Source organism: Stegodyphus dumicola, chromosome 1, assembly GCF_044657685.1.
Source record: "Stegodyphus dumicola isolate Sdum_Otavi_A_Nest chromosome 1, ASM4465768v1".
Classification (NCBI taxonomy): Eukaryota; Metazoa; Arthropoda; class Arachnida; order Araneae; family Eresidae; genus Stegodyphus; species Stegodyphus dumicola.
In genome coordinates this window covers 241,597,665-241,615,843 of record NC_140768.1, presented here as the reverse complement: position 1 = coordinate 241,615,843, position 18,179 = coordinate 241,597,665, and the positions used below count along the sequence as shown (strand labels likewise).

At 30.7% G+C, this 18,179-nt stretch overlaps 1 protein-coding gene across 2 annotated transcripts in view; it reads right to left on the bottom strand.

Annotated features, from left to right (window-relative positions):
• The window catches only part of TAF1B (TATA box-binding protein-associated factor RNA polymerase I subunit B), a 70,874-nt gene that overhangs the window by 32,182 nt on the left and 20,513 nt on the right, over positions 1 to 18,179 (bottom strand). For both annotated transcript variants that reach the window (XM_035365518.2, XM_035365515.2), the window contains exons 4-5: positions 11,348 to 11,460; positions 7,545 to 7,656 (exon numbers count right to left, since the gene is read on the bottom strand). In XM_035365518.2, coding sequence (XP_035221409.1) covers positions 7,545 to 7,656; positions 11,348 to 11,460 — 225 coding nt within the window. The remainder of the gene's footprint in view (positions 1 to 7,544; positions 7,657 to 11,347; positions 11,461 to 18,179) is intronic.

Here is an 18,179-nt window from a genome sequence, read left to right as displayed (position 1 = left end):
AACAAACAAAAAAAAAAAAAAAAAAAAAAAAGTCCATTGCTTGTTTTGCAGTGAACTGTAACAGTTTTAATATTCAAGATTTTGCAGAGAAAGGGGAGAATTTTTCAACCTTCCTACTGTATAATGTATTGGCCAAAAAAATTAAATTATTTTGACTATTTGATTACTTTCCCTTTATTTAAGCCATTCCGAATATTATTAATTAGAAAGCTAATCTGTGTTAAAACACAACCATTTTTGGAAGTTTACTATACTTCAGCAATTACTGCAACTATGTTGTTATAAACATTCATACATATGCTCATAATATAAGCATAACGATCATAATAAACATGGCCACCTGTCTGTACTCTCCGCGCACACCAAAGGTTATGTTAATACAGAGAAAGGGGGAAAAGCTATTTCCAAGAGTATGATTCTCCATCTGACATTCCATATTAGGAAGAAAAGTTTATTTAGTTTCGGCTTTGGTACAGGAAAAAATTGTGCGTTCATTTAAAAAAAAAAGCACTGAAAGCAAAAAAATAAGCACTAAAAAAAAAAAAAAAAAAAAAAGGGTCTTTAAAGAAAAAGTAAGCACCTATAAGGGCCTTTATATTTTATTTTCAAATATAAGGACTTATAAGCACTTATAAGGACCGCTATGAACCCTTATTAACCACTCTGGATAAACCAAACATTTATGCTGAATATTTTAACAGATCACCTGTTAGAAAATTTGAGATAGGACAACAAATATTGTAACTTATTCCATATTTTAACAATAAAATATATCAAGATTGATCGGACCTGATGAGATAGTATAACACACTTCACTGCATTCCTATAAAGTTATGTTACCTGAAGGGAAAATTCTAAATGTACATATAAATAAAATTCAAAAGTACACTGCTAGAGTTCAAGCAGTGGATATAGTATTTGAAAATGAAAATGAATTCAGAGAAATTCATCCATTTCCATCTAGTAAGGCACATTCAAATGACAAAATTAAAGGAACAGCATACATTTGATTAGATCACCTAAAGCAGGGGGCCAGCTTTTCTATATACACTGCTGGAAAATTAAAGGCCAACACCAATAAGGAGGTGTACCAGATACACAAAATCTGGGATGCATGGCTGCATTTCTGAAATATGGCACATATTCAGATTTTACACTAAACAGATAACTGCAGTTAGTATTATGACAGTTAGAATATATTTAATGTTTGGCAATGCTACTTTTTTCATATTTTGTAAAACTTACAAATTTTTTAATGACAAACCCTATGATTTGAAAGGGATCTGTGGCAAAACTTTTTGAAAAAAAAAAAAAAAAGCAGACTTTTAATTTCAGTGTGAGAGACAGTTGCCACTTGGAAGAATGAGGGCAAAAATAGCATTTTCAGAGTTTTTAATTAATATCTCAGCTGATTAAAGTCATACGAAGATGAGAATGGTTGAAACGGCTTCCCATGAATTTTTTAAATCCGGAGGTAACTCTTGAAATTCAACTCGCCACCGCTCTGGAGGAGATGATGCCACAAACAAACAGACAGACACATGCACACAGATTTTTATAATAGATGGTTCTTAATTAGTTTTTCATTCTGTCTTTCATTCTTAGTTTCTTACTCCTCCAGAGAGGCCAAAGAAAATTTAAGTCTTATACTAAGATGAAAAATTTAGGCAGATGCTCCATACAGTCATCTAGCTCTAACTGATTAAAATAATTAAGTATGGAGAAAATTATGCGAATATTTAAAAAATTTTCTGAACCTATCGCTGAAAAACTAGGGGGAAAATAAGTGAAGAAATATGGCATTCGTTTTTCTTGTAAATGAATTATATGGATTGTGGAGTTTGTCAGCTGATAAAAAAAAAAAAAAAAAAAAAAAAAAAAGCATTTCTGTAAAAATATGGAGTTTTTCCCATGGCCGACTCTATCATGGCTTTAAGCGAAACCAGTTTCAGAAGGTCACGTGATCAAAATAGTCGATCTTTTTCTCTTCACTATAATCGCAAAGTCTAACTTGTCAAAAATAGTAGTTTACTCTTAAAATAACTATAAGTAGGTCACATGACTCCATTAAATTTTTCATAGTGTAATATTTTCACAGGCGGTAAAATGCATATCTTCAATAATTTTTAAAACAATTATACTTTGTTTATGTAACTAAAAATATCATTGAGAATCACCACATACTAACTTTATTTCTGCAATTTTAATAAAAATGGAATCCATTTATGTAATCTAAATCAAATTTGTTCCCAAAATAATATAAAATCCACAAAACGGGAATAATTCAATAGATTTATGGATGTAAATTTTATATAGGTTTTTGTTACTACTAGAATAAATATTACGGGCAGAATATTTTGTAAAAATCCATGCTGCTACTATCGTATCAGCTACATAAATTTTTAGAAGGCAAATATCCATAGTCATCTCTCATTATTTCATTCACTAATAAAACACGGAAATGAATTAAAAATTTCTTAAATGCTAGAAAATTTGTGTACAAAAATAAACTTACATGCATGTTATCCTATAAATAAATCTTTCAAGAAAATTTTGAAAAATTAAATGCTAATTACATTCATAAAAAAGGACAGCCTTCTATTTGTGCCAGCTCCAATTTCATGTTGTACCACTTTTTCCAAACCACTTAAGAGGTAAGTGATTAGGCTCGTTTTTTTTTTTTTTTTTTTTTTTTAAGTGGTGCCCCAAATTACAGGCCTATTCCACTATCAAAAATGTATTCATAAAACTTGAATGTACCATATACACGCATCCTACACATTACATAATTTATGCAGAAGCATACATAAAAAAAATCTGATGTGTACACCACATGACTTTCTTGTACACATACTTGCCAACCTATGACACTCAAAAATCAGGAGATTTTTTTAAGAAATCAGGAGATTTTTCACAATGTTAAAAAGACTTTTTAAATGATAAAAATATAGTTTTTAATAATGAATTAACTTTAAATAGTAACTAATTCTTAAATCCAAGCAACACAAAAATACCTTACACAGAAAAAACATTTTTATTACTTGCACCGTTTAAAGAAAAAAAAAAAAAAAAAAAAAAAGACACTTTAATCAGTTTTCGTACAAATGTTATAAACAGTGGCAGATTTTGCTTTCTTTAAGAAAGTACTTCATAATTTTGTTCACAGCAATTGCCAGGTAGGCCTGCTTTCGCTAATAAAAGTTTTTCTAATGCTGCTGCTATGCAGCTGTTGGAATTGTTTCAATTTTCCCTTCCTTTTAGAACTTTCAAGATAATAATAAATATCAACAATGTGTTCATCCACATTTATTGGTAAAGAAGCTGCCCCTTTTACAGCTGCTAAATTTAAGAGGTGACAGGTGCACCTCATAATCTCCAAATCTGAATTTTCCTTTCTCAAGATGCCTGCAACATCAGTCTTCAAGCCTACGAATACTGGTGCATTATCGACACCAAGTTCTAAGAAATTATCCAGAGGGCCTGCATTTTCTTTTAAAGTTTTAATAATTAGCTATGCTATATTAAAGCCTGTCAAATGTCCTTCTAAAGTGGGAACAGAAAGTAAACTACACTCAATTTCTGAAGACTCTGGATTAAAAAAAGAACAACAATTGGATACAGTTTTGAATCGGTATTATTGCTTCCATCCGTAGAGAGGCAGAAAGGAGCTGTTTTAATGCAATCAATAACTGAAGATTTATTTTCAAACGCATTTCTTTAACAATTGCACCTGTTTTGATTCTTGCACTTGAGTATTTCTTAGAGATTTCACTATTGGGAAACATTTTTCTAAATAAAGCTGCAGCGTGAACCGATGCATTCAGTGGCAGGTTGTGCTTCAGTAAAAAGGCAGGTTGTGCTTCAGTAAAAAGGCAGAGAACAAACATTCTGAATTAATTACTTTTTGGTTTTTAAAAACAACTCATGTTATCCTTGTGTTTTTGTGTACGCACATGTTTGAGAACATCCGCCCTTCCACCATGTGAAATCGAAAAATCGCAACGGCAGGCGGTACACATCGCAAATTTATTACATTTCCTTGAGGAAATAATGGAAGGAAAGTCAACTGTGTACGATTTTTCAAATGTACACGAGTATTTCACCTTTCTCGCAGACGTAACAAAAGATGACAATTTCTAAAACTATTTCCCTAAGGCGTGTACTCACACAACTCGGCAAAATGAACGAAATAACTAAAGAACATCCAAATAACAACTTGATTTGTCCTCATTGGCTAATATAAGCCAGCTGACACGCAGTGGAGCTCAATGCCCATTGGAGAACTGGACAATGACATTTCTGGATACGTATAATGCTCTGACTCACAAAGCAGAACTTATCTGATTCGCAAGGTTTTGTTTTAGATATAATGTAGAGAAAATTCAATTGCTTTCAGACGTCCAAAAGCACTTTTTTTTTATTCATATAACAAAGTATTAAGCCAAGTTGCATAAAAATCGTGAGAAATTTTAAGAATAAGAAAAAGTCGGGAGAAATATATTGTAAATCGGGTTGGCGGGAGAGCAGTCGAAAATCGGGAGAGTTGGCAACTCTGCTTGTACGGAATATTAAATTATATGCATTTTTCTTGCATTTCATTTAAACTTATTGGATTGAATTAAATCTACTTCGTTGACAGCACATAAACCACAATAGAATAAATGCACTCTTTAAAACTCACTATATTTGTTTACCATAGCGACACTCTGCCGCTAGGTTCACTTAATATTTCGTTCATATTATAACTCAGAATGCACAAAATTTATATCATTTAAAGAATTATCTTATCATAACCACATGTTCTATTCAAATACTATAATAAAGCTAGAATGATGTATAAAAGAAATTAAGCAAACAAACAAACAAACAAACAAAAAAAAAAAAAAAAAAAACAGCTTTCCACAGACGATTTAGTATTTCTCATTCAATTAATTCAGTTCTCACTTAATTCAATTAATTCAGTTCGCGACAAGGCAAAAATACATAAAAACTCAAAATATCTGTATTAAAAATTACAAAGTAAATCTTAAACACTTATTTTGTCGAAAAAATTCCAGAAAGGATAGAACAACATAATTCAATCATTTCTAAAGCAAAAAAACATACAATTTACAAACATATAATAGTAAAGAAACTGAGATCACTGTGCTGAGTGACAGAGTGGATATATATGTTTCCTTTGCTCTTATTATGACATATATATATAAATATATTTATATACAATTGGTGCGGCCAATTGCAACCAAAATACGAGGTGCACATCTACATGTTATAGCAGTCCTATACACAAAATTTCAACATTCTTAGGCTACTCGTTTTTTAGTTATGCGAGATACGTACGTACATACGTTCGCACAGATGACATGAAAATTTCTCTTTTAAAGCAGTTTTATAATTTTTTTGGAGGAAAAGAGTCTTTTATTCTGTCGTTATGTACAGATGTCGCACAAAAACATTGTAAAATTGCATTCGATAGTGGTCAAAATGGATATTTTCGTTGAAATATGCTGCCTGAAACTTTTCGTGATTACAATACTTCCTTTTTACTTCATACAAGGAAGTAATAAACAGTTGTGACTTATTAACTGAAATTAATTGGTAAAAATTTTAACTTTTTTATATGAACATTTTATATTAATTTTGTCATTTTTATATTTTGTATAGTTATTTAACATTATTTTACAAGTTATCAAACAGATATTTTCTAACCGGGTTTAAAAAGTCATTCCACAAGTGCAAGAATCTGTTAAATTAAAGTTAATTTGACCTAACTGTATGCAAGATAACTTATAAAAAATACCCAATTGCTTTCCTGATATAAGAAATGTATCTTCCATGATTTCAGAATTTCACCAAATAAGAAATGTACAATTGAAGGTGTTAGTAAAGCATCTTCAGATGGTAAAGTTAATTTCCCCCTATCTAATTCTTTAAGAAAACCAAAAATATCATCTGCTATATCTACTGAATGAACACTTTGCAACCAGTCCTGGCAAATACTGCATTTTACCACCCTTAATTCTTTCATGGAAGCATAACCTGAAATATAAACTAGCACTGGTAAAATATCAGAAGGAACATTTTCTATAGAAAAATCATTAATTAGTAAATTTGAATAATCATCAATATTCATAAAGGTAAAGATAGAATCCTTATCATAATCTGGTAAAAAAGATGTTAAAAGGACATTGTATTTGAAATTATAATATTGCTTTTAAAACGAAGCTTTTTCTCACTTTCTAATAATTATCAGCGATTCATCAAAATGCTTTATACAAATTACGGGTTTTTTAAATTTACTTAAATCTCACGGAATTTTCCTTAACCATTCAGCTTTTCTTTTAGGTGATTTAGGTAAAGAGTAAGTAGTGACATTCTCATTTTTGTCATAATTGGATTTGCAACCAAATACACTGCAGTGTCGAGGCATTCTGTTTTCAAATATGTTATTAGAAAGACATAATCGAAATAAAGAATTCCTAATGTAGTATACCAAACAAATATTCCAATTAATACTATGCAAAATGTTCAAACTAGAGTAAATGTATTCGATGCTAAAACAAAACACTTAGATAGGCTTGAGAACAGCTACAATTTTCCCCAAACAAATCTAAAAATTAAAATAATATAAACCGAAATATAGATAAAACTATTATTTACCATTGCATAAAGCTATTTAAAATCACTTAGAATAGCAAAATAATCCACTTTACATAACACTATTAGCATAATATATATCCAAAAAATTCCCGACCACGGGTTCAAAATCACACACTACCACAAAAACACATCGACCATCTGGATCACGTGATTTTTGTGCTTCAAGGTCATTATAGAGTTGGCTGTGGTTTTTCCAAACAATAACAGAATACAAAAATGCCCATTCTGTAAAGTCATAGTTTTTAAATAGTAAATTTTATGGAAATACAATATCAAAAACTGCAAACAAAATGTTAGAATGCAGGTTGGAAATCACCTCAAACATAACTGTACCTCATCTACAACTGAAAAATTAATTGCCAGTGATTTCACAAAAGCTCTGCACTAGGGGTCCCCAATCTTTTTGTCCCTAAGAGCATATTCTAGAATATCTATTGGACAGCAGGCACCATTTACTTTTTTAAAGTAAATTTATACTGTGATAGAGTTAATAATACATGCATAAAGAAAGAGATCAGTCGCATTCTGCTTTGTGCTGGTATCTGTGTTGGATGCAATTTCTATTTCATTAAAAATGACAAAACTATCACATAGAATTTTATTAAAAGCTAAAATATTTTTATTGTGATCGCAAAGCAATGCACATATGTTAAACGATCAGCAAGTGCCATAGTGCCCACGGGCATAGGGGTTGGGGATTCCTGCTCTACACAGTCATCAATGAATTGATGACGTTTTGAATGCAGGTAATCAAAAAGTACACAATTTTAAGCTGGCATCGCATTAACTTAAAAGTATGAATAAATTTTATATTCACTTTCACTATTACATTTGTTTAAAACAAAACAACTTGAGTAATATCCATATTAGGAATCATTTAATACCTCACTTCCAGCATTCTTCTTTACTTCAGTAAGCTTCTTTCTGATTCGTTTACCTTTATAATATTTCTTCTTCTTTGTTGCAATTTTATCACCATGTAATAATTTAAAATCTCTGTAACGACACAAACATTTGAAATGAAGTGAATATTTTTAAAAAAATGAAACACATAATATGACTCTTCAGATTAATTTTACAGAGAAAAGCATTTTAATTTTTAGTAATTTCTTATGTTTTACCATATAATAACTGATCTACATATATTCTTGATCAGCATGCTATTTTACATTTATGCTGCATTTTCAAATTACCCTTTATAAGCAGGTATTTTTATCAGTGACCTTCCCAAAATTGTAAATTTTTTTTTAAAAGGGTGTAAGTGCAAATGCATGCTAATTCTTGCTACATTAGTATGCCTTTGCACTATACTGAAATTATTAACGCTTCATATCTCTGAAACAAAATACCCCACAAATTTAACAAAATATACAATTTCAAACACAGAAGAATAAAACTAATACCAACTGGTCTTGAAAATTATGAGACCAAGAATTCACCTGTTGCATGAAAGTAATAATACCTATTGTAAAATTAATATAACTACTTATACACAATTCTGCAGAATCCACCACAAGTTAATCTGCAGATACATAAATAAGTTTTTTAATGTAACCAAACAAAATCTCAAGTTTCAGAAAATTCAGCATAGCAAATTTAATGCCAGTTTTCTGTTTATATGCATATGGAAATCCACAATTGACAAAAATGTGTTATTAGCACATAGCATATTTTGATTACAGTAAATTAATTTTATTACGGAAATTATTTGGCACTTTCTCCTCCTGTGCGAGGTTTTTCATGATAAAAAATGTTTCTGAATTTCAGTATTTTTTTTGTTTTGTTTTAGACAAATACCTTCTTCCCCTTTGCTATTCCTTTATCTTCTAATATTAATTTTAAATCTATACGCTTATTTAATTTAAAAAAAAGTTATGGGTCAAGAATTTGTGTACAGCCTTTCCGCATATCATATTCAAACTAGCATACACATCATAACTGGTTTGTTTACATTCCACGCATTGAGCAAGCACATCTACATCATAGTAAATAAGGATAAAATCTTTAAAAAAAAAAACCGCTTATAAAATCTTCTTTAGCACTACAAACATAAAACATGGTAAACAAAAAGAAGCTAAAAGAAAAAGAGTTTTTTTTTTATAAATCCGAAATTTCAATGCTAGCACTATTTTTAGTAATATTAATAGAACTGCACACACAAAGATTGCAACTCCTAGAATTAATACAGGACTTCAATTTAGGGAAATCACTGCTGTTGGCATTTTCATAAACATTGTACAGGTGGTCCTCAACTTTTATATGCTACACATTCACACAGTTTTAAAAATTCAGTTTTTTTAAATTTTTGTTGATACTACAAATCTGACAGTGCAGTCACTTCCACGTATGTTGATAAGAATGGTGAATCTCTAGAGTTCTCGGATTCAAAACCCAACCTCTACTATTCTGTATTAGTCTGTGAAAAGACATCAGCACTTAATGTTAATGGGCATATTAATGATGCATAGCCGTATGAAATTTAAAATGTTATGATTTCTCTAAGCACTTTCTCTAAGCCTCCAGAAAAAAGGAAAGACAAGCTGTCAAATGGTTACTGCATTAATATTTACTCACTTTTTATTTCATACTTTCAGCTAAGCAATATTGCAAAGATAAAAAATTTATAATTTAAAGCATTATTAATCTAAAACAACGCTTCATGACACCCAAAATCTCTGCAGAATTTATACTAGGAAATCAATGTCATAATCCTTTCTCCTAATACTACCTTATACAGCTGTGGATCAAACAGTGACAGCTATGTTTAAATGGAATTTATGAGCATAAATAATGAATCAGGCCATAAAGACAAACTGGCAGGGAAAGAGGGTCTATATTAAGCAATTTTTGGAAGACTGTAATCTATGGAACACAATAAATAATACTGAAAACTCATGAGCTGAAATAAAAAAAAAAAAATCAACAATAAAAGATTCTTAGAATCAATCATGTCCTCAAATGATGAGTAATTTTTTTTACGACTAAAACTATAACAGATGAAATAGTTAGCCTAATGATGAACTAAACCTAGGCATCAACAACGAAGACATTAATGCGCTGACTGAATCTCATTCAGTACTTCTGCCAAATGAAAGCTTAACTGAGCAACAAGTATTAAGTAAAATACACTATAAAAGTGAAGAAGAAATAGCTGATGTGTGATATTAAGCTAAGTCTTAAAATGTTTATAGAGAAAGCACCTAGGGCCACTTGTATTTATTTTTCTTTTGTTTAAGAGTATAATTATTACCTTGAAAGAAATTTCATTTTTGATATACAGTATTTTATATAAAGTTTTGTCCACTTTTATGAAAACAGCTCTTTACTTGAACCAAATTTCATGTCTCTACTGTTTACTGGCATAATTTTCTTTGTATATAATTTTATTTAAATAATATAAGTTTTATATTCTATAAATATTGATAAAATATTTCTTAAGAATAATAACAAGGTATAAAAGTATTTTAGTTATCCATGTGTAAACAATACAGATTTAGTGTAAAGGTTAGGAAGTGGAAAATGTGTTAAAACTCAGTCCTATAATCCACAAAATATACAGATCTTCATATCCCTTCTCTTGACATTTTAGGATTATTGGAATTCTATTGTACTTAAGGAATTATATAATGCTGGCTGCCAAAGCATCCACAGATTCTGAAAGATAATATTTTTTCAATGCCAACATACCATGAATAGAAAATTTTCAAAACAGTGACAGCCTACACATGAAGAAGAATGGCAAACCATGTAAGATATAGACTGATACAGATAAAGCAGCATTAAAATAAAATGTATACTAAATAAAACAGTTGGTGCCAAATGTAAATGTTTTGCACGAAATCTCATTAGTAACTTTACAGACACAGATAGTTTTACTAAAAGAATAGTTGCTTTATTAAGTCTTAAATAAATGCAAAAAATCAAGATAAAAATTCATAAGTATGAATGCGTATAAGTATTTTAATCAATAGTCATACAGTGTTTTGTTCTCAACTGCTGCTGAGTGAATTCTGTCAGCGTGAAATAAATAAAGCAGTAGTAAATAAACCAAAAAGTTTTCAGAAAAGTGATATGCAAAACTTTAAACAGGTTTCTGATTTTTAAACTTCTCTTCTCATGACATGATCTTTCATTAAAGCACTATTTCAATGTTTCGGCAGTAGCAAAATACAGTTACATTTTAGGGTTTTCTAAATGAAGTTTTAAATTATGGTAAAAAAAACTTTGTCTTGGATGAATTTAATCGTGACCATATCTTATTTGGCAATTGCCTAATCAAGTAATCCCTATAGCTTTTCTTCCTTTTCCTTTTTAAGCACTTTAATAAAAAAGGCAACTGAAAATCTTGGAAAGAAAATTATCAGATTGTTGTTCCTACCAGCTAATTTATGATAACTCATTGGCTACACATGGGGTGAAATAAAAAGATTATTACACTTAATGATTTGGTCCACAATTTTTGACTGGCATTCCATTACCCATAAAGTACTACAGCATCTTGTCTGCATTCAATCTATATATAAACTTCAGTATCATGAATATTATTAGGGTAAACTTCTCACTTTCTGCATTTCATAATTCATGAACTGTTACTCATTACACAAAAAAGTATGCTAAAAACATGCTTATGAACATTTTAAATAAGGAATTACCCATTACACAGAAAAGTATTAAAATAAAAAGGTACCTTTTTGTGGGAAAAACATCTAAATGAAATACTTTATTAGAAGTGCTATCAGAATTCCAGAAAGCCATCTCACATTTCTGAAGAAATCTTGACCACATATAAAGAACGACATCCTATAATAAAATTATTTAATAAACTAAATAAAATGAAAAATTTAATAAGAATAAATTTTTAAAAGTGGCAATACTTTTCAGCTTTGTTTTTGCTTTGTATAAATAATCACTAATTATACATAAAAGTATTTATGTGTACCTACTTCCATACTGATTTTTGTACATTATTTTAAACATGAAGAGGCAAATTTAAAAAGTCTAGATTGCTATTATAATACTTGAACATTTAAGTAATCATTTAGATAAATAATAAATTTGATTGTAGAGTCAAAATGCTTAACAACATAATATACTTTTTTTTATCTTTCTTTTTTGAATAATGAAAAATATGACAAGATGTGAAAGTGATTTCAGCCTATTTAAAGAAGGGGGGAATTAGATGATTAAACTAAATGGAAATTTCTTTAAAAAGTAGAATAAAATATTACAATTTCATTGTTCTTCAAAAATCTGAATATAGATATATGAAAATAAAAATTAGTTAACCCTTTTTTTTCTTTTTTTTTTTTTCTGAACATAAAAAAAGGTACACCAAAATTAAATGTCCAGCTTTATTTTAAAAGGAGGGTTGGGTGAGATTTCTTTACTTAGCATTATCATCCCTCCCACACAATCCTACTACTTTTTTGACAACATTACTGTTTAAAAATGTTCTGAACTTTTGTACTTTTATCACTTTTTAAAATAAATGAAACATTTTATTCCAAACAGGACCAAAGGATGAAATACAGATATATCTACATGAAGAAAATTTTGTGAGTCTATTCCCTAAATTTCCACATAAGTACTGCATAAATAATTTTAAATTTCTTATTTTAACTCCTACTAATGACCAATGGCTACAAGAACTGAATGCTAGTGGTTTGACCTAAGTGCTGATCGCAGAACATATTGATAGCAAAAAAGTTTCATGATTTTCTAACATGTGAAAGTATGTACAAGTTTTCTTTAAAAGTCTTCTGTGAAGAAATTTCTCTATAATAGAGAGTTTTTTAAGTTTTACTGGAATAAATCATTTATGCCTATTTGGTTTTTACATAATCTTGATTAAATAATTTTTTTCACAAATTATTTTATCCTCAAACAGTTTTGGGTATAAAACAGCTATGTAATTGCATCATATATTGATGATGCAGATATATATTCGAAAAGTACTCCCATTTAAGAGGCTTTTTCAGAAAAATTTAACCTAAACTTAATGCTAATGAAGACTTTTTCAGTCACAACAGCTCAAAAAAGCCCTTTTTAAAGAATAAAACTATCTTTTCCAATTGTGATTCTCATTCTCACATCCAGACTAAATGAAACCTGTCTGAATCTATTTGCTTTTCTTCTAATAAACTTCTACAGGTCTTTCTAAGGTTCTTATTCTTGTTTCTAAGGTAACTTGTATGTTGTCCAGCAAGTAATCCATCCATTTATGCATAGCATTTGCAACAGTTTAGCACTATGCAAGTGCTCATTTTACCACCAGCAGTTAGACATGCAGTTGAGAATCAGTTTTTAGCCTACCATTCCTTTTCACAGTTACCTACAGTTTCAACTATTCATTTTTTTAATACAAACTATATATAACTTCTCAAAACCCATTACTGACTTGCTGCAGTTTATACCAAAGGTATCACAAATAAACTTAATAAAAAGCAACATTACTTATTTTATTGTTTACTTGCTGAATTTAGAAGCATTTTACAGTCATGTATAGCCATGTTTCCATTTGGGTATATCTATTTCTAGATTAGACATGTTCTAACTTTGATGAATTTATCTGGTTGTAATGAAAGATTTCTGCCAAAAAACATTTTTAATAAAGTTAGGGGGGAAAACATGAAATCAGTAACTTTAGCGCAGGTAGTAGTCACCACCCAAATCTATGATTTTATGCCAACATTTTGGTAGTTTTTTAAACCCTTCAGCCCAGAAACTTAGTGGCCATGAGTAGAAAAACAGACCAACCTCATTTGGATGTCCTGTGCAGAATCAAAGATAGCATAAGCAAGATGTAGCTGCAGCTGTGAAAAAATGTAGAAGTCTGAAGGTATAATGCCGGGGCTATATGGTGGGCATGGCAAAAGATCTCATTCAAGTCCGTGCAGAGTCCAGACAGTGAATGCAGACACATGTGGTCTTGCATTATCTTGATGGAGCATTACCTTATCCTGACAGAGTGCTATAACTCAGTTTGACATTTTCCATTGATAACAGTGTCAACACAGACAAGCATCTCACCATACTGTCAAAGATTTTATGTTTTTCTAGATACTCTTTGTGGATAATACCACGGCAATCAAACCATATATCTTTTTGTTAGTCAAATCATGCTTTGCGATGCTGCCAATGAGCTCACCAAATGCAGACCAACCCCCTTCATGGCCTGTGTTGTTGAAGTAAATCCGCTTTTCATCACAAGTGACGATCCAGTCCAGAACTTTTACCTTCTGATATTTGAGCGGATTAGTCCACGCCTGAACATGTTTGTCCTTAGCTGCTTGAGTCAGCTAATGCGGCACCCAGTGATTGAACTTGTACGTCAAGTTTATGCGATGCATAGTGCAACTAATAGACGACATTAACGTTTAACTCCTTAGCAAGTTCTTGAGTGGTTGTATACTTATCTTCTTCCATAAGTTTTAACAGGCGGGCTTCATCAACATCAGTAAGCTGGCCATAGCGCTTTGCTTCTATCATAGTCTTTGTTTTTGAACTTTTGGTAACAACTTTCACACTGTCGTTATTACATACATAGTACATACAACATTAGTACCTAAAAGCTGTACACATGATTCTGTAGTAGACTTTTTGCAACAGAACTGGAAGTAAATGATGGTTCTAATCTAGTACATGATAATTCCATTTCAGATACCTTTCACAACACAGTGTTCTAAAGTAAGTCTTTCTTTCAAATGCCAAAAAAAAAAAAATCGTTTGACAAAATGCAATTAAACACGACAACATGAACTGTTTGCATAGATGCTATTTGCGGTGGTGGAAACTTCATTAAAATCTGATACATATACTGCACATTCATAAATCTAATCTATAAGCACATCATTTAGTAAGAATTGAGTAATTATTTCGTTTTAATCTATTTATTTGAAAACATACCAGATAGCTTCATAGTTTTAAAAAATACAGAGAAATGGAATTTTAAAATTCCCTATCATAGCAATCTTAATCACTAACAAGAATTTGCACATTTCAGCATTGGCAAGACAGACAGACAGTTACTGATACACACAAGCATTTTACTCAAAGCCTACAGTACACAGTTTATTTAATATGCATGTATGGAATAAATTTAATTAAATTTATACTTATTATTTTAATTAATATAATTTTATAAGCAATTTATTAAAAATGTACAAAAGTGTATTTAAAATTTATATTAAACAGGCACTTTCTGGCAACCATAGTTCAGTAATTGTTGCTAATAATGCAGCTAACACATCATCACAGCTGATACAATTTTTCTCTTGTTGGAAGATTGAAACTAGTAAGCATATAAGTATTTAGCAATGAAAAAGCAGAAAATTTTCACTAGCTGTAAAAACATACATCAAGAGCATATGTGAAAAACAAACTACATTTACTAAGTTGTTTTCACAAGTGAAATTAATGAAAAGCATAGTTTGCTATAAATTACATGTTTAATTTATATGAGGCATCAAGTACACTGATTGCCTACAACTATTTTGATGTATGACCCCTCATTTTGCATAAAATACTTCTGTGGCCCATTAGTAAACAGTAGATGCTATTCCAAACATCAGCATAGCAAAAGTTACACAAAACACATAATTTTCTTTAATAATGATTTTATTTACGCAAACATAGTCATATAATAACAATAGTAAATATTTAAAAATTTCTTTTATGAAAACATTTAAATATGTCTTTAATGAAATATTTTAAAAAAACAATACAAGAATTCATTGTGAGTGTGCATTTAATTCAACGTATTCACTTGCAAAGAGCTCATATTTCTGTTGAAAGTCACGACTGAGTCTAATCAAAATTGATATTTTATTTTAATGGCTATTAATTTTGATAAACCGGCTTTATGTAATTTGATGCAAATTGAATCAACATATTGATCGGCTTCATTAAATGAACTTGCCAATCTATGTTCCTTTTCTTTGAAAAACATTTCTCAAATTGAAGGTATGTTGCAGTAATTTGCCACGTGACAGCCAACTGACTGAATTAAACTGAATTGAAGGTATGTTGCAGTAATTTGCCACGTATGTAATAATAATGTCTCATGCATAGAACTCGTCTCATTATAGAGTATTGAAAACAGATAACTGTTTAGGATTGTACTTTTAATGTAATTAATTGCAGCAATAATATCATGAAAGTGCAAGTTGACAAAAAAAAGCTGAAGAATGTGCGGACACAAAATTACACAAAAAATAAATGACCTAAAAAAAGCACATTTTAATAACATATCAATCTTTTAATATAAAAAGTATTAAACATATACACATAATTAAACTAAAATAATACTTGTACTTACTATTTTGCTATTAATTTTATCTTCCACTTGTTAAAAAAAAAAAAAAAAAAAAAAAAAAAAAAACAGTAAATCACCAAAAGACTGTAATGAAATAACCTTCTTTAAGATGCTCTTTATGTAACTTAATTTAACAGTTGATACATGAATACTGTACACAACATTACAACACACTAATATACATATTTATGTTATATATTATCAGGTTCAATGTTCCTTCTAACCTTCTTCGGGAACATACAAGGACCTGACTAGGAACAGAGAGCTTACTAAAGCTAGGTTCACTAATTGTAGTAAGTAGACAGGATACAGACGAAGGGTATACAAAACCCTTTATTTTTCTCTATATACAATAACTTCCATACTTCGGAATACAATGACCCGCCACTCGGGGTCTAACGTAAAATTAAAAAAAATAAAACTAAACTCTAATTTAACTTTAGAATAATACACGTGGAAGATTGGCCTTATAATAACAGGAATCGTATGTAGCACAGAGACTGTGAACACTACAATACGTTTAATTTATCAAGAGGATTAAAACCTCTGGCCTGGAAGGCAAATAGCAACTGCGTAACTTCTAAGGTAAGCGGCCTGCTTCGAACTCACTGCTTCCTCTCTCTCTTGCTTGGCAAAAAGCCACAACTTAAGTACTTGGCGTTCGCCAGACAAACTTTGCATAAAATCCTTCACGCTTATAATTCTGGCCGGAAGTAGAAAATAAGAAGTGATAGTAAAGATTTAAAATAAAATAAACGTTAGTAAAACTTAAGATCCTTACATACTTCCCGCCAGAGTTAATTAGTTTGAAACTGAGGTCTAAAACGACCTTGTTGAAAACTTTTAGCTCTAGAATCTAACGCGAGGCCAACCTTTTACAAACACAACTTAGCTAGAAACTAGAAATTTAAAAGAAAGAAATTTGTTACAATAGCAGCTCCCAAGATATACAACAATCTTTTTTTTTCATCTGTACTGCATCTAACCAGGAGCTTTTATTCAATTCTGGTTCCTTCCAGAGATCTGGAAGGAAAACTAGTTTAATGAAATGTTACACAATGACCTGGCAAGTAACATATAGAATTATACTGCTCTTAACATTCTTATTTCATTCATGACTATTTTAATTATCTCTCCCCGTGCTCTCTGACATGTGTTGTAAAAGAACACCAAACACGAATGTGTTTCTGTCTACGTGTGCCACACTTCCTCCTACAATCAAAACACTAACGTGTTAAAATTCAACATAACGAGACCTCTTAACACACCCTACTTTCAACTCTAAACCCTGAGGTACTATTCTAAAAGTGGCTAACTCTAAAGTGTAGCGTCAGAGAGCCTAACTACATCATTCAACCTTTACCACATATTCGCCATGATTTAATCTTTACAGTCACACAAATAACAAATTTTTAACATTACTTTCACTTTTACCATATCACGGTATTTCTTAACATTTAAAATAACAGTTCACATGTATATAAGAACATATCAACATGCCGTTAATTTTACACATTTGAAAACATACATTAGTAGTACATTGTTAACTTCTATTCTTTTCAAACCAAGTGCCAATTCTTTCTACATTGAAATAATACTACATTTCAAAAAGTCTTTCAGACTAAAACTTCTTTCTTGCTAGAATGTTTTAAATAAAATTTATACAATAACTTTTTACAATATTTAAGTCTTTACACAACGCTATTATACATCAACTTTAGTTTTACGCACGAGTAATTTAAAAACATAATACGAAAATCGGTCACATTTCATTTCTCGCCCTTTTTGCTATAAAGGTAGACCTCGCATGAGGTAAAACTTCTTCAAATCTGCCACTTGCAGTAAGAATGAAAGATTAACTTAAGTTTGCAAAGTAACATAAAATTTTACTTATCTTTGTAATATTCGGACATCCTTTTCTGGGCCCAGTCTTTAAAGGTACTGCAGATAGTAGCTTGGTTTATCCTCCTTCTTGTACGGGCTCGCCCTTCAGTGCTTTCCTCTGGAAGCTTCCTTTTTTCACCAGTACGGCCACCCTTGAATACTTTCCTTTTCTCCTCTGCTTGTGGTCTTTGCCATTTGATGGCAGCTGGTCTTGGCGGAACCGGGAAACTTCTGTCGTGATCCTGCTTGGACCTCGTTGTTGGCTGTTCAAATTTTTCTTGTACTTTTTCCTCCGCCGCTGATGGCCCTTCCACAGTTCGGC